The sequence below is a fragment of the Rhinoraja longicauda genome, chromosome 6, assembly GCF_053455715.1.
Source record: "Rhinoraja longicauda isolate Sanriku21f chromosome 6, sRhiLon1.1, whole genome shotgun sequence".
Lineage (NCBI taxonomy): Eukaryota > Metazoa > Chordata > Chondrichthyes > Rajiformes > Arhynchobatidae > Rhinoraja > Rhinoraja longicauda.
The window spans coordinates 20,286,766-20,310,305 of record NC_135958.1 but is presented as its reverse complement, the minus strand read 5'-3'; the positions used below and the strand labels follow the sequence as shown (position 1 = coordinate 20,310,305).

The window sequence follows — 23,540 nt, the reverse complement described above, 5'->3', positions numbered from 1 at the left end:
TTCCTAAGAAACGTAATGTTCTAGAAATTTGCGATATAAAGGCAAGTATGTATTGTGGGAAAGGAGTTTGGGGCTAGAGAGATTTGGACACACAATAACAGTTATTTTTCCAGCCGGATAAAAAAAAACTTTTCAATACCAATAAATATATTTTTGTTACTGCACCTACCCTTGGTCCTTGTGTTTTAGCTACATAAGTACAGTATAGGGAGAACTCCTCTGGCTAAAACATAACAGAATTGTTTTCTTACAGCCTTGTTCAAGATCAAAGGTAGCCAGAAGCTTCTCGCAACAAGATTTGAAATATAAATACTACAGTAACACGGGAAATGCATTGTCAAGTGAGCTCAGACACAGTACTTTGATAATGACTGACAGATAATTATTAGTCCAGACACAGTGGAAGAATTCATTTGCACTTATTTGAAATAAAGAACTGACAGAGCAATTGAGGCTTTGGTTTGACATCTAATACAAAGACAGCACCTCTGACAGTGCAGCCGTAAAATGTTATCCACCAGGACAGCACACTGGCAGTTAGTAGATCTGAAAAAAGGTCTCAACCCGAAACGTCACCCACTCCTTCTCTCCAGAGATGCTGCTAGTCCCGCTGAGTTACTCCAGCTTTTAGTGTCTATCTTCGGTTTAAACCAGCATCTGCAGTTCCTTCCTACACACTAGCTCCAGAGTCCTGGTTCAATCCAAACTTTAGTGCTGTCTGTGTGGAATTTGCATGTTCTCCTTGTGGCCATGTCATTATCTCCTGGAGCCTCAGTTTCTTTCCATATCCCAAAGATGTGCCAGTCAGTAGATTAATTGGCTGTTGTAAATTTACTTGGTGTGTGGATAAGTGGTAGAATATGGGGGAAGTTGATAAGAATGTGGAGAGATTAAAATAGGAATGAGTGCAAATGGGTGATTGATGGTCAGCACGGATTTGGCGGGGCCAAAGGGCCATTTCCATGCTGTCTCTTTATGATCCTGTCTATGGATTGGGACATCAGCTCGCAAACTCCTTTGAGGCAAGATTACATACGGTATAATGGTTAAAACAGCAGAGTCAATGGTCAACGTTCTTTTATTATCATGATGTGCAGTGAAATTCTTTTTTTGCATCAATAAACACAGCAGCTCGGCTCCTTCGGGCCACTGAGCAATATGGTAAAAAAAAAAGCTAAAAGGCCTTAGGTTAAAGTAATACTCTGATGCTCCCTTCCATGGTTTACTACTCTTGACTTGTGATTTTCTCACCGTTATGATGTCTTCTTGTTTGCTTGCAGAAAACCAGAGTAAATGTAAGAGTACAAGTACATAGTTCCTTGAAAGTGACATTACAGGTAGATAAGTTGGTCAAGAAGGCATTTAGTACATTGGTCTTCATCATTCAGGGTACAGAGTACAGAAGCTGTGATGTTATGTTACAGTTCTGCAAAACCTGGTGAGGTGGCATTCGGAGTATTGTGTTTTGGTCACCCTGCTATAGGAAGGATGATGTTAAGATGGAAAGAGTGCAGAGAGATTTACGAGGATGTTTACAGCACTTAAGGGTCTAAACTATAGGCAGAGGTTGGGCAGGCTCCAACTTTATTCCTTGGAAAGCAGGAGGATCTTCTTCTTTCGTGTCCATTATCTATGTTTCAAATGTTACATCACTGTCATCATCCGTCCTGAAAAGGGCGCAAGCTTCCGGCGACAATCAGTGGGAGCCATCACTTGTACAATAGATGATGGTGGTAGCAGAATTAGCTCAGAACACTTCCAGTTTCCAGCCCCGTGACGTGGACAGATAAAGTGTAAATGCACAGTCTTCTACCACGAGTAGGGGAATCAACAGGGGACATAGGTTTAAGGTGCGAGGGGGAAGATTTAATAGGAAATTGAGGGGGCATCTTTCTCCACACAGAGGGTGGTATGTATATGGAACGAGCTGCCAGAGGAGGTAGTTGAGGTATATGCTATAACAATATTTAATAGGCATTTGGAGATGCTCATGGATAGGAAAGATTTAGAGAAATATGTGCTAAATGAAGGCAGGTGGGACAAGTGTAGATGGAGCATCTAAGTCGGCATGGAGAAGTTGGGCTGTTTCCGTGCTGCATGTCTCTATGACTCTTTGACTAACTAATTAATATTTGAGAGCAAGGCAGTAAGAAAGCTGCAGCACCACCACGTGGCTACTCAGAATTGTGCATTGATTGTGACTATTATGAGTTTAGTTTTTCATTAGAAAGAATTGTTTAAAATTTGATTAAAAATGTGCAGGAAAGTAGCCAGTGATAAGGTCATGAATGTAACAAGGAAGTGCAAAAGAATCAGGATGAGAAAGCAAAAAACACAGAGTTTGCAGATTGGGATGGGGAATTAAAATGCAGCGATGTCACATACAGTACTCATTCAAAGGGAAAGTCAATTGTTTTCTTTTCATCTTTCTAATGAGTGCTATTTAAACAACTTTCAAAATCTGCCAGCTTTATCTGTTTTGAGAGAATTTGCTGCACCAAAAAGGAGCATTTTGTTAAAGTTAGGAAATGCTTCATACTTGAGCACCAATGCCTGCATTAAGCACAGGAAGATGTAGAGTGAAGAACTAGAAGTGTTTGCACTATTGTAGAAAAGAATGAGTTTGGATTCTAGTTGAAGATTACATCATAGGAGCAAAGAGGTCCTTCTACAGTTGTATCGGGCCCTGGTGAGACCGCACCTGGAGTACTGTGTGCAGTTTTGGTCTCCAAATTTGAGGAAGGATATTCTTGCTATTGAGGGCGTGCAGCGTAGGTTCACTAGGTTAATTCCCGGAATGGCGGGACTGTCGTATGTTGAAAGGCTGGAGCAATTAGGTTTGTATACACTGGAATTTAGAAGGATGAGGGGGGATCTTATTGAAACATATAAGATAATTAGGGGATTGGACACATTAGAGGCAGGAAACATGTTCCCAATGTTGGGGGAGTCCAGAACAAGGGGCCACAGTTTAAGAATAAGGGGTAGGCCATTTAGAACGGAGATGAGGAAGAACTTTTTCAGTCAGAGAGTGGTGAAGGTGTGGAATTCTCTGCCTCAGAAGGCAGTGGAGGCCAGTTCGTTGGATGCTTTCAAGAGAGAGCTGGATTGAGCTCTTAAGGATAGCGGAGTGAGGGGGTATGGGGAGAAGGCAGGAACGGGGTACTGATTGAGTGTGATCAGCCATGATCACATTGAATGGCGGTGCTGGCTCGAAGGGCTGAATGGCCTACTCCTGCACCTATTGTCTATTGTCTATTGTCTATTGTCTATTGTCTATGACCTCAGGGACCGACCCCAATTAATTTAAAATAGGGTCTTCCTGGCTGCTTAGTACATGTCAGGCCTTGTGCCATCAAAGTCTTCTTATTAGATCGCGTTAGTCTATGTACCATACGAACAATGAAACCAACATTGATGATACTTCAGGGATTTTTATGATGTGGACCCATGATTTCATACCCATGGCAAACAACATGTAACCACCCATTTTCAGCCCAGGTCAGATTCTTGCAGTCAATCAGAGAGGAATGATCTTCCACCAGCCTGGATTCTTCTTTTACCCAAGCCCCAGCCTCACTGATTAATACACCATGTGCTTGCTCAGTCACTCTTCCAATTAGACCCAGCTTCAAAAACTGACATGAGCATGTTAGCATGGCAGACATTCTCTAAACTTCAGCTGGCTTGTTTTAATGTCACCAAACTGACAAAGCTAAATCAGATCATAGTGGCACAATGTTGCTATCACAGCCTTCATCCATGTTTTCCTTTGATGGACATTCATCTCACACAAGTTTGAAGCCTATGAGTGGCTTGTTTCACCTACAAAACCTAGGAGGATATTCAGTCCACAGTGTCAAGGGCAACTCATTGCAAAAGCAATCTAGAATCAATCTTTCTCTCCATTTAGCTCTGGTTCTTAATTTGCTTCAATCACCTCACTCATCTTCTCTGAAAAAAAGCCTCAATTACTCTTTCTGATGACGTATCTCGCATTCCAACAATTAGTCTGTAGTAATGAAATGGTTAGCACAGCTGCCTCACAGTCCAGTGAGCCTGGCTCGATCCTAACCTCCAGGTCTATCTATGTTCCCTGTCACTTCATGGGATTCCCCTACATCAGTTTCCTCCCACAGCCTGAAGATGTGTGGGTAGGAAGCTTAATTGACCACAGTAACCCTGCCCCAGGAGGCAGGAAATTCATGTGTGGAGCCAGCCAAGTTCTTGGAGATACATGAGGAATAGATGAGTTTATTGTTAACACATAACAAAGAAAGGTTGTAGTTACGCTATGAAAGTGCAGATGAGATTAACCAGGATGTTGCCTGCATTGGTGGACTTTAGTATGTAGGAGAGATTAAATAGGCTGGCTGTGTAAGAAGGAACTGCAGATGATGGTTTAAACTGAAGATAGACACAACAAGCTGGAGTGACTCAGCGGGACAGGCAACATTTCTGGAGAGAAGGAATGGGTGATGTTTCGTCTCGAGATCCTTCTTCAGAAATAGGCTGCTTTGTTTTTCCTGAAGCCAAGGAGGCTGAGTGGTGACTTGATAGAAGCATCTAAGATTATGCGAGGCATAGATAGGGGAATTAGTCAAATATTTTTCCCGTGATGGGGGATATAAAAAACAAGAGGGCATATGTTTGTTAGGAAGAGGTTGTGAAGTGTATCTGCGAAGTAGATCGGTGTGAAGTGGGGGTGGCATAGTAGAGTTGCTGCCTTACAGGCCAGATACCTGGGTTTGATCCTATAAGTGTAAATTGTCCCTAGCGTGTGTAGGATAGTTAGTGTGCGAGGATCTCTGGTCGGCATGGATTCGGTGGGCCGAAGGGCCTGTTTCCATGCTGTAACCAAACTAAATTAATGATCATTTATATGGAAAGTGGTTAATTTCTGCAATCAAATGTAATCACTAATTTCATGAGGCAATTAGACAGACACTTAAATAGGCAAGGGATATGGTCCTAATGTGGGCAAATGGGATTAGTGTAATCAGTAAAAAGGTCAACATGGAAGGGCCCATTTCTGCACTGTACAACTCTATGACTCAAATTCTTCTCAGAAATCGATCGGGATTGTTACCCTCAGAAACAAATATTGTAAACTTCAGTCGCGAAAAATTAATAAGGATTACTTTCTTACCTGACTTGTTGGTCCTGTTTATTGGTGATGATCAGGGCTTTTTTGCAAGGTGTCATGCCAGCATTATAGATGAAACATGGCCCAAAATCATAGGTTGTAAAGGACAAGTGAATGCTTGGAGTTACTGTATACCCAGTCAGGGCACAGACAAAAACAGGTCCTTTATGTATCTGCAGACAAGAGGAAGGTTCACAACATTAAAATGGTAACACTCTGGATGTGTAGTAGATTAGCCGGTCAATTTATGGGCCACTTGCAACAGAACTGTCACACTGCTACTCAGCAGCTGTGGTTATCATTGAGAAGCACTCACTTCCAACAAATCTTAAAGTTCAAGATTTCAGATTTCAAGAGTGTTTATTTGTCATATGCACCGGGAATGAAGCAAAACAATGAAATTCTGATTTGCTGTATGGGTGATGTTTCGTCTCGAGATCCTTCTTCAGAAATAGGCTGCTTTCACAAGCAGACACAATAAATACAACAACAATAATAAATTATCAGTTCCTATGTTGTACTGTTTAATGTACTGTTCTAAATGAAGAACACATGCTAAATAACCATCTGCAATATGGCCAAAAAAAGTAAATCGGAAGTAGGTACATAGAGGGATACTCATATCCCATTTCTTGTTCATACATTTCTGAATCACACTGCTTGTTGACAGTGAGTTTCACATAGCCGTAATTAGGTAGTTTGTCATTGTACCCGTGTTGGCCTGTCTTTCACCACTAGACTTCTTCCTCCAAAAATAAATCAAAATGGAAATCCTTATTTGTGAAGACAGTCAAATCCATGGAATTAGAAAAATGGTTTAAGGTAAATTTACAACTGTGGGCCAATTAGAAAATTGATCCACCCACATTTATTTCAGAGGAGGATCCAGGTTGACCTCTCTTACTGACACACTTCAGTATAATAAAAGACACAAAGTGCTAAAGTAATTCAGCAGGCCAGGCAGCATCTCTGGAGAACATGGATGGATGATATTTCTGGTTGGGACTCCTTCGGACTCCAGCCTGAATAAGAATCCCGACCCGAAATGTCACCTATTCATGTTCTCGAGATGATGCCTGACCTACTGAGTTTACTCTTTTGTAAACTAGCATCTGGAAATTTCTTGTATCTTCAGCATGACAGTTCTGGTTCAGCAATCTGTGGTCGTGCATATGGGACTTTTATGAACTACCTTCAATATTAGTTTCACATCCTTAAGCACCAACTTCTGATCAGGGTGGAACTCGATCTTTGCTGAGGCACTGCTTCCTGCTTCAATTCTGTTCTCCTTGCATGTTAGTTTCAGACAGCTCAAAGATCTTGGAGGACCTGTAAGCTCCCATTCAATGTCAAAGTTAAATGTTCCATTATTTTCGATGACAAAATAATAGCAAATCTGGTCGTTCAGTTCCACCTGTAAACAAATTGACAACAGTACAGAGATCACAGACTCTTCGACATGCAGTTTAATAATCCATATTTCATTTCATCAAACGTATAGCAGTTTACGTAAAAGTTCAAGATCATCAGATAGAACAGTAGTGCAGCTAGTAAAGCCCCTGCCCCACGGTGCAAAAGACCCAGGTTCAACCCCAACCTCAGTTGCTGTTTTTGTGGAGTTTGTACGTTCTCTCTGTGACTGCATGAGTTTTCCCAGGTGCTCTAGACTCCTCCCACATCTCAAAGACGTGTGAGTTGGTTAAGATGCCACTGCAAATTGCTCCCAGTGTGTAAGTGAGTGATATGTTCCCAATGTTGGGGGAGTCCAGAGCAAAGGGCCACAGTTTAAGAATAAGGGGTAGGCCATTTAGAACTGAGATGAGGAAAAACTTTTTCAGTCAGAGAGTAGTGAATCTGTGGAATTCTCTACCTCAGAAGGCAGTGGAGGTCAATTAGAAACATAGACATAGAAACATAGAAAATAGGTGCAGGAGTAGGCCATTCGGCCCTTCGAGCCTGCACCGCCATTCAATATGATCATGGCTGATCATCCAGCTCAGTAGCCTGTACCTGCCTTCTCTCCATATCCCCTGATCCCTTTAGCAAAAAGGGCCACATCTAACTCCCTCTTAAATATAGCCAATGAACTGGCCTCAACTACCTTCTGTGGCAGAGAATTCCACAGACTCACCACTCTCTGTGTGAAGAAATGTTTTCTCATCTCGGTCCTAAAAGACTTCCCCCTTATCCTTAAGCTGTGACCCCTGGTTCTGGACTCCCCCAACATCGGGAACAATCTTCCCGCATCTAGCCTCTCCAACCCCTTAAGAATTTTATATGTTTCTATAAGATCCCCCCTCAGTCTTCTAAATTCCAGTGAGTACAAGCCCAGTCTATCCAGTCTTTCCTCATATGAAAGTCCCGCCATCCCAGGGATCAATCTGGTGAATCTTCTCTGTACTCCCTCTAAGGCAAGAACGTCTTTCCTCAGGTTAGGAGACCAAAATTGCACACAATACTCCAGGTGCGGTCTCACCAAGGTCCTGTACAACTGCAGCAGAACCTCCCTGCTCCTAAACTCAAATCCTCTTGCTATGAATGCCAACATACCATTCGCTTTCTTCACTGCCTGCTGCACCTGCATGCTTGCTTTCAATGACTGGTGCACCATGACACCCAGGTCACGTTGCATCTCCCCTTCTCCCAATCGGTCACCATTCAGGTAATACTCTGCTTTCCTGTTCTTGCCGCCAAAGTGGATAACCTCACATTTATCCATATTATATTGCATCTGCCATGCATTTGCCCACTCGCCTAATCTATCCAAGTCACTCTGCAGCCTCCTAGCATCCTCCTCGCAGCTAACACTGCCACCCAGCTTCGTGTCATCCGCAAACTTAGAGATGTTGCATTCAATTCCCTCGTCCAAATCATTAATATACACTGTAAATAACTGGGGTCCCAGCACTGAGCCTTGCAGTACCCCACTAGTCACTACCTGCCATTCCGAAAAGGACCCGTTTATTCCTACTCTTTGCTTCCTGTCCGCCAACCAATTTTCTATCCACCTCAACACTGAACCCTCAATACCGTGTGCTTTAAGTTTGTACACCAATCTCCTATGTGGGACCTTGTCGAAGGCCTTCTGAAAGTCCAGATATAACACATCGACTGGTTCTCCCTTATCCACTGTACTAGTTACATCCTCGAAAAATTCTATAAGATTCGTCAGACATGATTTGCCTTTGGTAAATCCATGCTGACTTTGTCCGATGATTTCACCACTTTCCAAATGTGATGCTATCACATCTTTAATAACTGACTCTAGCATTTTCCCCACTACAGATGTTAGGCTAACTGGTCTATAATTCCCCGTTTTCTCTCTCCCTCCCTTTTTAAAAAGTGGGGTTACATTAGCTACCCTCCAGTCCTCAGGAACTACTCCAGAATCTAAAGAGTTTTGAAAAATTATCACTAATGCATCCACTATTTCTGAGGCTACTTCCTTAAGCACTCTGGGATGCAGCCTATCTGGCCCTGGGGATTTATCTGCCTTTAATCCATTTAATTTACCTAACACCACTTCCCAACTAACCTGGATTTCCCTCAGTTCCTCCATCTCATTAGACCCCCGGTCCCCCGCTATTTCCGGCAGACGGTTTATGTCTTCCTTAGTGAAGACAGAACCAAAGTATTTGTTCAATTGGTCTGCCATCTCCTTGTTCCCTATGATCAATTCACCTGTTTCTGAATGCATTCAAGAGAGAGCTAGATAGAGCTCTTAAGGATAGCGGAGTCAGGGGATATGGGGAGAAGGCAGGAAAGGGGTACTGATTGAGAATGATCAGCCATGATCACATTGAATGGCGGTGCTGGCTCGAAGGGCCGAATGGCCTCCTCCTGCACTTATTGTCTATTGTCTATTGATAGATTCTGGAAAATTGATGAGAATGTGGGGAGAATAGAAAATGGGATTCATGTTGAATGGGCTTGTTTCCATGCTGTTCTCTGAGGCTCTCTGAATATTTTCTCGACAGGTAATGTTAAAAAAATTAGTAAAAAGTATGGAACTCCCTTGCCTGTTGAAAGTTTGATAACTGCAACTAAAATACATATCAATCAACACCCAGTGAGAGAATAAACAGGTTTGAAGGGCTAATGGATTTCCCTAGTTCAAAGTTTCCGTCTGTGAATGTGGAATAATTTTGAGGATTCTGTTAAGTTTTAGGAAGATAAGGAAATATCATTGCAGCTGAAGATGAAAATTTTGTAGAAACCGGTTGATGAAACATAAATTCCACTGACATTAACCAGTTGTTTTTTTAACTTTGTGCTATATTTTAACTCAGCCATTTATGATGTGCATGTTAATATGTTAAAGAAAAACACAATGGATTTTACCACAATACAGTAACCGGTCATTGCAGAGGTCATGAATTTTCCAGTGGTGAGATGTAGCGCGCTGAAGAGCAGTCTCATCAGTGCAAGAGACAGTGGAACCCCAAGGGCATACTCTACAACGAACTCACCGTGTTCTCAGCAATTAACACCCGGATCATTCACATCAGTTACATCATTTTGAACAACTAACATTCCTGTACAGATATTTCACACCATCTCCAGCAACCATTAAATTCACATCATTCATTTCTATAAAAACACAGAGGTCAGATACTTATGCTTTGGAATAAGTAAGGTTAATACCACTGGTGTGTTGATGACTCAGAAATGTAAAGAAATATTTGGCCTCTCCACTGACTCATATACACACACGTGTGGGCACACAGTCAAATGTGCAAATCGTTACTTCAGATATGAAGGACTAATTATTGCATTATCCATAGATCAGAGAGATTTTTAAAGGTAAACATCACTCCTTTGTGAAGCTATGGATGATAGCTGCCATAGCTTTCACGTGAAATATGATGGGCCTGTTTCCATGTGGCATCTCTCTGTGGGTTTCTGATTATTTGTTGTTGAAGAGGTATTAGATCTCAGAATGCACCATTATTAATTGTATAGTAATCATTCAGTACTAACCTCTCCGAAGAAGATTTCATTGATGTTCTGTTGACTGAGTTCAGTCACAGTGCCATCACTGGCTTCACACTTGACTGTAACATTCATGCGGTAAACATGCATCTTAACATTTATTGTCAAGGGGACGACCTTTGTCTTGACATCACATATGACATTGAAGTTCACATGTCCCTCGGTAGTTGGGGTGCAGGAAAAAGCAATGGGTGTTCTAAGGGAGAAGCACACATGTGTGAGTGGGCTGCATGCCACAGACTACATAACAGCTTTCTGTCAGGACACAGAACGTGTACACCTCATTCTGCCTGATTACGGATCAATTAACATATGTTCACTGACCATCTGTAAAATATCAGATATTTTCCAATCAAACATATGATGCGATTTTGCAGTACATTCTGCCAAGTTACAGATCACCAGGAACTGAAGGGTAGAATTCAAGAGGGCAACTGCTCTCAGATTTCTCCGGGTCCCAGTCTTGAATAATCCACCCATCATCCTGAAACTCTACCCCTTATTCTAGACTCTCCAAATGAAGGAAACAGCCTCTCAGTCTATCTTACCACATTCCCTCTGAACCTTGAGTGCCTCCATAAGATCATCAAATTCTTCTGTACTTGAGATATTGAAACCTAATTTTACTCCAGAGAAAGGAGGTCTTACTGCAACTGAACCCAAAGTTTCGTGGGACCACAACTGCAGTAGGGTGTGCGCTGTTTAATCACCATGTATTGAAGCAAGATTCATTCCTAATTGTAACTTTAATATCCCATTCCTATTTACTCACAGTAAACTATCATCTCCTTGATTATCAAGACCATATTTATCTCAGTGTTACAAGCACTCAAATACACTGTTTCCCCCTTGTTTTGAAGACAGTTCTAAGGACTCACAACCCTCAAAGGGAAATTAAATCAACTTACATGGGCTACCCCTTATATTTAAACAATGACTCCCCCCAATCTGTTTCTATGTTTTCTACATATAGAAACAGCGTCTTCACATCCAATCTGAAAGATCCTCAGAATTCTATATTTTTCCAACAAGTTTCTTCTCATTCTTCCAGAGATAAAGTCGAGCCAATCAACGTTTCCTTATGAGGTGGAAACAAGGAACTGCAAAAGCTGGTTTAGAAAAACAGGCACAAAGTGCTGGAGTAAGTGCCATAGCCTGATGCTATGGATCAGTTTGAGATTTTCTACGAATATTGGAGTTAGTAATTGAGCTAGGCGACTTTCGTGGAAACAGCAATGAGATGAATGACTGAATAATTTATTAATTCACTGGCAAACAATTATTGACCAGGACACCTTGCAAAACAAACTCTACTTTCAAACCTTTTAAATCATATCCTAAAATCAGAAAATGATTGGAATTACAGAAAATAAGGAGGGTGTTTCTCCCATCATGTCTGTACCGGCCCTCAAACAGAGCAACTCATTAGTTCCATTCCTTATCTCCTTTCTCCACAGCTTTGCAAAATTTTCCCCTCATTGTTTTCCCCTCATTGGGCGGCACGGTGGCGCAACGGTAGAGTTGCTGCTTTACAGGGAATGCAGCGCCGGAGACTCAGGTTCGATCCTGACTACGGGTGCTGTACTGTAAGGAGTTTGTACGTTCTCCCCGTGACCTGCGTGGGTTTTCTCCGAGATCTTCGGTTTCCTCCCACACTCCAAAGATGTACAGGTATGTAGGTTAATTGACTGGGTAAATGTAAAAATTGTCCCTAGTGCGTAGGATAGTGTTAATGTGCGGGGATCGCTGGGCGGCGCGGACTTGGTGGGCCGAAAAGGCCTGTTTCCGCGCTGTATCTGAAATATGAAAATAAATAAATAAATATATTTATCAATTTTCCTCCTGAAAAGGTCACTTTGAAACCTAACTCCTTACATGAGGCAGTGCACTCCAGTTTCCAAAGGCCCAATGTGTAAAGTAGATATTCATCACGTCACTATTAATTTTCTTCCCCTTGATTCTATATCTGCGATCTCTTCATCAAAAGGAAGAACCTCCCTCATTCACTCTGACCAAATCCTTCACCATTTAATATGGCAAAATATCATTATGCTGGATCTCCCCTCAGCCTTTTCTTTTCCATTGAGAACGGTGCAGGCCTCTCCAGTCTATCCTAGCACATGTAATCTCTCACCCTAGGAATCATTCTCATAAATCTCCTCTGAACCCCCTCCAGTGCCTGTCATGTAGCCAAAGCCATTGTTTTCGAATAGAGTGTACTCTCGATTACTGGACAGGAAAGTTAACACAGTCACAGGTAGATACTTTGTGAGTTAGTAACAAATATGTTACCATTAAACGAAGGAGAGACACCGAAAGATGTAAAGTTTGTTTTTAAAACAAGTGAAATCTGAAGATCAGTGATATGATATGAGGAAATATGAAGTGGTCTAGGAGCCCTGGGAAGAATAGGTCAAATGCCATCATGATGTATTGATACAGAATTATTCTAAGGCCAAAATAAAATCATTTTATCAACCTAAGTAACAGGGTGAAGTCCTGTAGAGCCCAACAAACTTCATTATTTTTTTGTCAGTCAAAGAACATGCTGCCAGAGGAAGCTATAGAGGCAGGTACAATAACATTCAAAAGACATTTGGACTGAAACATGGATAGGAAAAGTTTTGAATTTTATGGGTCAAACGGGCAAAGGGAACCAGCTTGGATGGGGATCTTGGTTGGCATGGGTGTGTTGAGCCAAAGGGCCTGTTATGTGTTGTATTACTCTCTGACCCTATAAAAGAAAACTGAAGTTTCTGTAAATCTGAAATAGAATAGGAACTGTGAGAAATTCTCTGCAGATCTGACCTGCTGAACTTTTCCAATGTTTTCTGTTTATATTTGAGGCTTTGCAGGCACGCAGGCGCGGACGTGTTTGTTCTGCGTATGCGCGGATTTGGCGGTCATTTTACGTAAGTACCAGATCAACGGGTTTCCAAATGGGCATGCGCGGTTTTTTAAACTTTAAAATGTGAATAACTTAAAAAATATAACACCAATTTCAATGAAACTTCTTCCATTAGGACCACGGGACGACGGTGAGTAAGGTGGGCCTAAAACTGTCGTGCTTTCATGTACCGTTCTGGCTGTAGTTCAGGAACAAACAAACAAACAAGAGTTTTAGTATATAGATATCAATTCAGCGGTTTTTTAATCAGAGTTGAAGGAAATTCCCAGCATGTTTTGTTTCTATGTAAGTATTTCTTTCTTGGTCAAAAAACCCCAACCTGGATCAGATAAATCCAGATGCTAAAGGACACAGATGGCAAATGCTCAACAATGCAATGTTTGGTGCAGTGGGACCTGGTTAGCAGCATAGGAAGCATTAATCTTGACTCTTTTCATACCTGTTATGAGAGGGAACAACTCCCTCCATTGGCTCAATAATAAGAAGGCAACTGTATCCCTTGGAATGCACAGTGGACTCTCTGAATTGGAAACTGAAGGGAGTTGCTTCTTTGTTGATCATGTAGACAGTCTCGTGCGCTTTCTGGCCTGTGGGTAACATAAATAGAGAGTGGGAACTGCCAGTCAAAGACTAGTTGATATTGTTCATGACCTGACAGGGAGCCGTAAAAATAAAGCTGCTGCTCACAAAGGGCAACAAATTCTGATTTCTAAAATGTTTCCCTTCAGCGACACATGTAATATATTTTGATAAACTGGCTACCAGATAAAAAACAAGGATGAACCTTGTCTGGAAGCACTCTGATTATTCATTACTGAGCACAGACAAACACTCTGTACTGTCACTCTCTGCTGAAGAATACCACTGCCTCATGGCCCTGCAGCCACTGCACAAAGATCATAGATGTCCACCTAAGCACTAAGCAGTGACAATTTAAGTGGCCCACATTACCGAATTCGAATACCCTCTGCGGATGGGAAAAGTCACCAATCCCATCCATAAAGAGCTAGCCAAAGTGTTCCAACTCATACCTGTCATTCTTCGAAAGAGCAGACTGTGAAGAAATGCCAATTCACTGGCAGTAAGACCAAGGCAGCGGTGAAGCGATGAAGCGATGGCAGCGGTGAAGCCTCGCGACGATGGGGCCTCGGAGGTGGTGAAGCCTCGCTGCGGTCGACAGTCGATGAGAGGGTGGAGGACCACCATGAGGGGTGGGGGGGGAAGAACAATGGAGGACCCTGCGTGGGGGGATAGCCGTGAGGGGGGGGGGGGGTGAACAATGGAGGACCAGGCATGGGGGGGACCGCTGTGACAGGGGGGGGGAGAACAATGAGGGACCCGGCGTGGTGGGACGCAGTGAGGCAGGTGGGAGGAAGAACAATGGACAAAAGGGGAGGGTGGGAGGACAAAGGACAGTGGGGACCCGGCGTGGGGGAACTGCTGTGTGGGGGGGGGGGGGGAACTGCTGTGTGGGGGGGGGGGAGAACAAAAGGAGGAGCCGGCGTGCTTTTTAACCTTGTCAGCACCATAGGTGGCCGCTATTTGAATACGTCAGGTATACAAGCAAAGAATTTCACTGTGCCTAGTCACATATGACAATAAAGTATTCCTATTCCTACCCATAGTGGAGGTTCTGGACCTCCTCCTGAGTCAGTGAATTCCTACACCAAATTCTCACAGGCATCCAAAGTGCAATTGCAGTCACAACCATGGAACTCATCACATTAACCTGCCCAGTGTGATCCGTGGCAGGAAGCATCTCACCTCTCCAACTAGTAACTCAATGAATTGACAGACGTTAGGTCCCAATGCAAGATTTTCCTATCATATGGAAGAAGGGAGTTTGCGTGACTTTGCTGTTAATGTTCAGTGTTTGTTCCAAACATCATATTCTTTAGTCTGCCTGGTATTCTTTTCCTTTCATTAAATTCCTCTTCCGTTACAATCTACTTTATTGCTCTCCCACTTCCTTTACTTTCCCGTTCTCATGCAACAACCCCTGCTTAAGAAGTCAGGTCATTAAAATACTACATATGCCACAAAGTGGCACAGCAGGTACAGCCACTTCCCCACAGCTCCAGAGGCTCAGGTTCTACCCTGACCTCTGATGCTCTCTGTGGTGAGTTTGTATGTTCTCTCTGTGATTATGTGGGTCTCCCCTAGATTCTTCGGTTTGCTCCCACATCTGAAAGGCACTGAACATTGTTCCTTGTATGTGGATGAGGAGCAGTAGCTTGGTGGGCTACAGAGTCCCGTTATAGAATCTATAATTCTATAACTACTTACGTTAGATTACCAGAATCTGTCAGATGACAGCAATAGAGGGAATCCTGCACAATAGCTTAACCTCACTGAGTGACTTACCCAGGTTTCCTCACACCCATTTAGGTGTAATATACTGTTTTTGCTCCCATAATACAATTTTCTTGAATCTCATTCCCATATCTGGAAAAGCTTTTTTCTGGATCTCTCCAATCCTAGGTTAACAGTTCAGTTCAAGCAATCCAGATAACGTGGAGCATAGGTTGAAAAAAAAGCTTCAGTAATGTAACCGTTATGGAGGCTGTAACATCAAGACATTGCCACCTACCTAACAATACATGATTGTAGTTGATATTGGGACGGTCAAGTGAGATTGCTGGCTCAGTGGTGTTTCCACACAACAAGAAGGGCACAGAGATATTGAACTGTGGAACTCTGAAGTTCCAGAATGATTCAGTGATGTCCAGTTGCTGAGGCACAAACTCAAATGCGACCTGGAGGGAAACAAGTGTCAGATCAAGATTTAGAATGATGGAGCAGGGCTGTTACTACCACCTCTCAGTCCTGAAGTGGGCTCTCGATCTTAAACGTCGACTATCCCTCTGTCCCCACAGATGCTGCTCGACCCGCTGAGTTCATCAGGCAATTTGCTTTTTGCTCCGATACTATCATGAGTGAAATCAATTCCAATAGTAACAATCACAACAACCAAAAAAAAATATTCTTCAAGCTTTCAGAATAAAAGTGGAAAACAAAAGATGCCTAAAATATTTTTTAAAGTGATCCAAATCGAGGCAAGGGAGTCATTGCTGATATTAACCATCTTTCTTCCCACTTATCACAGAGATCAATTCTCATTCTAGTGGCACAGCATATCACTCCCACTCAGGAGCCAAAAATATATACTGCACACTGTAATTTCAAAAAAATGTAGATCATCTTCCAACAATTGCTGAGTGTTACACCACATATATCAGAACCACATTACAAATTACAGCCTGGATAACACAATTAGGATTTTGAAAGTTTTCATTATTAGGTTCTAATGTAAATTGATATATTCACAATTTAAATCTAATGTTGGTCAATAATATGTCTCTAATAGCCCAATGAAGTGAATTAAATGATCTTTTATAATGAGAACGGTTACTGAACAGTAGGCACCCATTCTGGACATTGACCGTATGGCTTGGTATAAATTCAATCCAGCTGGATTCTCTCCCCTGTCCTCTCCTGTTTACTTTTTTTTTCATTTCTTCTCTATCCAGCTCATTATGAACATTATAAATGAATCTGCCCCCAACCTCCCATATCACCACCCCCAGCAGTATATTTGCAATTCCAAACCACTTGTTATATCAATGCATTTTACCTTATGTCACTTTTCACTCTTTTGGAATTATTTTCATTTGAGACCTTTGCATAGATGGGCAGAGTTTTGCTTTGCTCTGTTTCTGCCTTTCACGATTTAAATTATTCTGTCAGTTTTCCTCAAGACATCTTTTGTTCCAAGGGGAACAACCTCAACCCTTTCATTCCATCCACAGAACTAGTCCCTCATTCCTGGAATCACCTGAGTAAATCTCTTCCACATCCTCTCCTAAGCCATCACATCTTTTGGAGACAATCTTCCACTGGCTGAACCAGTGTTTTATAAAGATTGCTGTTCTTGCAATTTATGCCCCTATTTATACAGATAATACCCTGTCAGTGTTTACTTTAACCAATCCCTCACCCATCTCTAGTGCTGTAAATTAGATATACACAGATAGCCCCAGATCTCTATTCCTGAACCCTTTTTATAATTGTGCCCTCCAGATTATCATCTGTTTCTCTTCTTAACAAAATGTCATACAACTTTTCATCTTTAAATTTCATCTGCCACTTATCTCTCCATTCCATCCTCTTGGTCTGTTGTATTTTCCATATTTCTTTTCAGTCTATTTCAGACCACAGAGCAATCCCATTACCCACTTCTTTGTAACATATTCTCTCCAGATCCCCATCAACTCCCTCTCAGATTGTACCCCCACCCACTAACCTGTGGTAAATTACAGTGGCCAATTAACCTACTAACATGCATATCTTTGGGATGTGGGAGGAAACCAGAGCACCCAAAAGAAACCAATGCAACCACTGAAAGAAAATGCCCAAGGTCCGGATTGAACTCAGGTCACTGTAGCTGTGAGGCAGCAGCTCTAATATTTGCACCATTGTGTTTCTATTCCTATCCTCCCCATAGTTAGTTCACTTCACTTCATGCCAAAGTTTTCTCTTCGCACAGAAGGAGGAGTCAATAGCTCCAGGGCCATACCCTGGGGAACTCCACTGTGGACCTACCTCCAGTCTGAAGGCCAAACTTTCACTGTTACTCACTGCTTCCTGTCATCGAATCAATTTTCTATTCATACTCCCACATCCCCGTTCATTGCATGTCATTGAATCTTGTGTGGCACTTCATCCAATGCCCTTTGGAAGTCTATTCATACCACAATAACCATATTTCCCTCATTTACCTCTCTGTTATTTCAACAAAAAACATAGTTGGGCATGAAATGGTTTGAAAGAAATCCATGTTGGGTTTTAATTGTCCAAGTGATTGGTGAATTTTTCCCCCTCTGATTACTGTTGCTAGAAATTGTGTCACAACAAAGGTTAAACCAACATTATGACGGTTACTGGATTTATCCTTCACTTGTTTGAACAAGGATTAACATTTGTAATTTTCCAGTCCTCAGATACCACCCATGCACCTATGGATGTTTGGAAGATTATGGCCTGGGCATTTGCAATGAATAAAGATAGTGTCCAGTGCCTCTGCAATTTCCTCGCTCCTTCACCTCAGTAACTGAGGATGCGTCCCATCTGGATCGGGGATTTAACCACTTTAGGAGTATTTTGCTGTTCAGGTACTCTTTTTTGTTAAATGTTAAATGTTAACCCAAACTAAACTTCAACACTTTTGCAGATGAGAACAATTACTGGGGTCAGTATTGCCTCCTAAAATTATATCTCAGTGGGCAGCAGCTGAGCTCGTCACATCCTGAAGGTTGAATCTGGGCTTCATGAGGATGCATGCTGCACCCTAACGCAAGTTGTTGGGCATTAATGGCACCTCACTTGTTTCTCATTGACAAAAGAATTAACACCAGCAAAGTTCACCGCTTGCCGCAACCAAACCAACATCTCTCAATTGTCGTCTCTTCCCCTGCCTCAGCCCATTTCCTACTGAACCCTTTTGCTACTTCGAGATTTGATCTGCCTCAAATTATTCCATGGTAGATGAGACACTTCTGCCATAACCTTATACTCCTTCAACGAGCTTCTATATTCCTCCACACTCTGACCTAGATTGGCTCCCAGGTTAGTGCAAAATTTAGTTTCTTATTTTCCGTTCAAATTCCTTCATGTTTTTTATCCACACATCTCTATAATATCCTCCAATCTTATTACCAGCAAGACCTCTGCCCTCCTCCACGTCTGGTCCCATAAAAATTCCTAACTAGCGTCGCTTATCATATACACGGACATTAAGAGGTTACTCACAATGTAGGCAGCATTGGGCTGAATAATCGGTTTTCATGCTGTATAGCTCTTTGACTCTATTTTGTTCAATTAATGCATTTGTAGAACTTGCAGGGGACATTTTACAAAACCACGTATTATAAGGAGATAGCAAAGTTAGTAACATGATGTCAAGATAACAACCTCTCCCTCAATGTCAGCAATATAAAGGTGCTAGTTATTGACTTCAGAAGTGAAGGAAAAAAACTGTAGATGTTGGTATAAATTGAAGGTAGACACAAAATGCTGGAGTAACAGTTTGAAAAAAGGTCTCAACCTGAAACGTCACCCATTCTTTCTCTCCCGAGATTCTGCCTGACCCGCTGAGTTACTCCAGCATTTTGTCTACCTTCGACTTCAGACGTGAGGTGTGTACACACCTCAATCAGCATCAATGGTGCTGAAGTGGAGTTGGTCAAGAGTGTCAAGTTCTGAGGTGTAAATATCACCACCAATTTCTCCTGGACAAATGACATTGAAGGCACAGTCAAGAAAGCACACCAACGTCTTTACTTTTTCAGAAGACAAAGAAATTTGGGATGTCTCCAATGACTCTTCCTGTTACAGGTGCACAGTATAAAGCATCCTATCATGATGCATCACAACTTAAAAGTGCGGCATGGTGGCGAAGTGGTAGATTTACTAGGTTACAGTGCAAGAGACCCAGGTTCGATCCTGACCATGGGTGCTTGTCTATATGGAGTTTATACATTCTCCTCATGACCTGCGTGAGATTTCTCCGGGATCTCCGGTTTACTCTCACACTCCAAAGACGTACAGGTTTTGTAGGTTAATTGGCTTGGTTTATTTGTAAAATTGTCCCTGGTGTGTGTGGGATAGTCTTAGTGTGTGGGGGTCGCTGTTCGACGCAGACTCAGTGGGGCAAAGGGCCTGTGTCCACGCTGTATTTCTAAAACAAAAAGACTAAACTTGGTTTAGCAACAGCTCTGCCCAAAATGGCAAGAAATTGCAGAGAGTTGTGGATGTAGCCCAGTCAATCACTTGTCTGTAACAGTAACGCCATAATGCTTTAATACTATATTGTGCATCTGTGTCTTTGCACTACCTGTTGTACTTTTGTATGGCTTTAATGAACTCATGTATGGTATAATCTGACTGAAAACAAAGCTTTTCATTGAATCTTGGTGCATGCAACAACAATAAACCAATACCAACACCCTACCAAGTTGTACACCTTTAACCTGAATACACAGAGAGGAATGTGCCTCGAATGTGCTTCCAGGGGTGGTGATGGAAGCAGATACAATGGACACATTTCAGAGGCATTTAGACAGACACATGAACAGATAGGGAATGGAGGGATATGGGCCATGCACAGTTAGATAGAATTAGTTTAAGATGGCATGATTTTTCCTGTGCTATAATTTTCTATATTCTATGTTCTGATGCGGGCTCTGAACTGACCTCAGTCTTCCTCCCTGCTGGGATATATCCCTTTTCTGTCAGTAATCTGAAAGCTGGTTCCGTTCGTACATCTGGTGGACTCTCATATGTCCAATGAAAGGAGTAGTCCATGTTTGTTGGATTCATTATATAGAAGTATCTATGAAAAGTAAACAGACAATTATTTCATGCAAAATAGCCAACGCTGTGCCCAAACGAAGTGAAGCTGATATTTCATTGCAAAGTACAATATAATTCACAACAACACAAGGAAAGACATTTAATTAGCCCCAATGTCTGATACCAGTAAATGAGTGACATTGTGGATTAATTGGGAATGAGGCAACAGCAATCTTTTACCTGCTGAAAATGCCATAGATTTGTGTCTTTAAGAAACGGTTGAGTAATTAACCGTCACTCTAACTGTCATTCACAACTCAAGTGCTTAGATGCAAAGGACAGATACCAAAGATAACAACAACTGATAATGCTGCAGATAAACATCCTGCTCGGCATCTGAACAACACAATCATTAATATTTTTTTCCTGATCCTGGCTGATCTGATGTTTCATTTGTTTGTTCCTTGAATTTATTTCTATAGATTATATGTTTCACTCTCACGTTAATGAGTTGAATGCTAATTATCTGGCACATTAAGGATTTGCGTGAAAAGATGAACCATTTTAGAAAACCAAGCCAGAGTTTGTTTTCTGTTGAAGAGCAATTATTCCTTGACATCTGGCGGTTTAAAATAATGGAGGAAGCTTCCCTCTTAAATTTGAAAATGATTTTCAATTCAGTACAAAATATTGAATGGTAAACGTGAAGATTTAAATGAGTAACTTAGATGCAGCTGACCTCCTCCTCCACCACTGAGCTCCAATGAGTCGTTGAGCCGTCTCTTGAGTGAACTATTACATATCATGCATTTGCCGCTGACTAGAGCCCAGCCGCCGCACTCATTGTTCCCAGTTACATTACTCCCTGTGTATGTGATTTTGGGAGTCACCGCAGTTCCCAGTGTGGCTGCTGCTACCCATCGAGAAAGCAGCAAGGCCCTGCTCATGAATATCCTGCAAACCTTCCAACAGCTCGTGCTGTCGAAGGTATTTCCCACCTCTTAATGTCTCTCATGATTACAGTGATTTAAAATCAGAAAAATACATATATATAATTTTTTTTAATGAAATGATTACAAAGTTTACCTAAAACATGTTCTGAAGATGGAATCTCTGGAAATTATTAGAAAATGGAGAACATTTGTAATATGGTCAACCTTAGAAACTTACTTACTGGAAAAGACTGATGGGAAATTAGACTTTTAAATATAATGTAAAGATCGTGTTCGAAGACGTAGCAATTAGTTTAGCGTATTGTTTGGAGTGCAAGGTATAACTAACTGGAGCAAAGACTAGATTAGAAGATAAGCAGAACCATGAAAGAAATTCATGACAACAAATTTTGTGCTCATTAACAGGGGAATTGGGGAAAATGGATGTCAGGCAAGGCAAGACAAGACAAGTTCCAGCTATGAGCAGATAGAGGCAACTCCAACAGAGATAAACAGGATTCAAATGCCATTAAGAAAAGTAGGCTATAGGGATTAAGCTGGAAAGAGTGCAGAGAAGATTTACGAGGACCTGAAGACCTGAGCTAATGGGGTTGGATAAGCAAGGACTTTATTCCTTGGAGCGCAGGAGACTAAAGGGTGATCTTATAGGGATGTACAAAATCATGAAGGGAATAGATAGGGTGAATGTACAGAGTCTTTTACCCAGGGTAGGAGAATTAAGAGCCAGAGGTGGTCGGTTTGAAGTGAGAGTAGGAAGACTAAATAGGAACCTGAGGGGCAACTTTTTTACTCAAAGGGCAATGGGTATATGGAATAAACTGCCAGATGAGGTAGTTGAGGCATGTACTACACCAGCATTTAAAAGACATTTGAACAGGAACATAGATAGGAAAGATTTAGAGTGATATGGACCAAAAGTGGGAAAAGGAACTGAGCATCTTGCTCAGCATGGACGAATTGGGCAAAAGGGTCCGTTTCCATACTTTATGACTCAATGACTCTATGAGGTTGGTGATTAATTATTATATAAATGTAATATCCACACGTAACCATTACAAAGTTGTTGTTAGTTTTTTGTGTCAGTGAAATATCTTGGAGCCCTCACTTGAAATGCTTCCCCACTACACTGGGCCAAGGCCTGAATAAACGGAATTGTTCAAGAGACTCAGCTCTGCTGATGACACTTTGTATGCTAGCCCAATCTGAGCTGTAAAATTAAGAGGGTGACTCGGCCCCATGGGAAGCCAGGTTCAAGGTGCTGACTAGACATGCAAATTCCTCCAACACATTCAATTTATTGCAATTAATTACAAAGGTGCACATTAATAAAAATGAAATGTAAATAAAGGAAGCCTTTTCAATTACATTTTATGACCCCTTCTACTGAACAGGGCCATGCCTGGCATAAAGTCAAGGGTCCAAGTACAAATTGCACGTGGTCCTGCACTTCGGTAAATTGCGGAAAGCCCTCCAGAGGTAAAACAAATGATTGGATGCACCCATACACTACCACCAATGCATTGGATAACTCTACATTGCAGTGCACATCGGTGCAACTTCAGAACATTCTGACACATGCTAATTTAATGGTCATAAAATTCAACCCATTCAGTCCAAGGGTGAAGTTTATCCTTATAAATCCTTTAATATTTTTGAAACGGGCCCTTCGGCCCACCGAGTCCGCGCCGCCCAGCGATCCCCGCACATTAACACTATCCTACACACACTAGGGACAATTTTTACATTTACCCAGTCAATTAACCTACATACGTCTTTGTATTTCATCCACACGTCTTTGGAGTGTGGGATGAATTTCTATAAACTGAATGTGCTTAGTTAGGTTAACATGTTTCTATTAATTTCATCATTAAAAATTATTGCAATGTTCTGCCTCTGTTTTCAATCATGAGGGGAAACAAATCTGGTTTCCCGTGAGCATGTCACTATGTTTCCAAACCATGAGACCTGATCCACTTTCAGATCTGAATGCAGAAAATGAGCACTGTGTGAATTTTACATGCTCAACTCAATGCTGTCCTTTGCTATGTGCAGGATTGCATTTCACCAGTCATGGAAGGAGACTCACCTCTGCAATGCGGGCTCAAAAAAATAGGGAAAATAAAAAGGTGCTCTCTAAAGCTCTGCACAATACCAATTAATTTCTCAACCTGCTTCTCCCCAAATACCTCTT

General features: G+C 41.8%; 1 protein-coding gene across 1 annotated transcript in view; it reads right to left on the bottom strand.

Moving 5' to 3' along the window:
- The window catches only part of hydin (HYDIN axonemal central pair apparatus protein), a 382,743-nt gene that overhangs the window by 32,055 nt on the left and 327,148 nt on the right, over positions 1–23,540 (bottom strand). Inside the window, exons 74-79 of the mRNA XM_078401540.1 lie at positions 20,298–20,436; positions 15,637–15,802; positions 13,486–13,633; positions 10,127–10,334; positions 6,339–6,560; positions 5,150–5,319 (exon numbers count right to left, since the gene is read on the bottom strand). Of these exons, the coding sequence (XP_078257666.1) occupies positions 5,150–5,319; positions 6,339–6,560; positions 10,127–10,334; positions 13,486–13,633; positions 15,637–15,802; positions 20,298–20,436 (1,053 nt within the window). The remainder of the gene's footprint in view (positions 1–5,149; positions 5,320–6,338; positions 6,561–10,126; positions 10,335–13,485; positions 13,634–15,636; positions 15,803–20,297; positions 20,437–23,540) is intronic.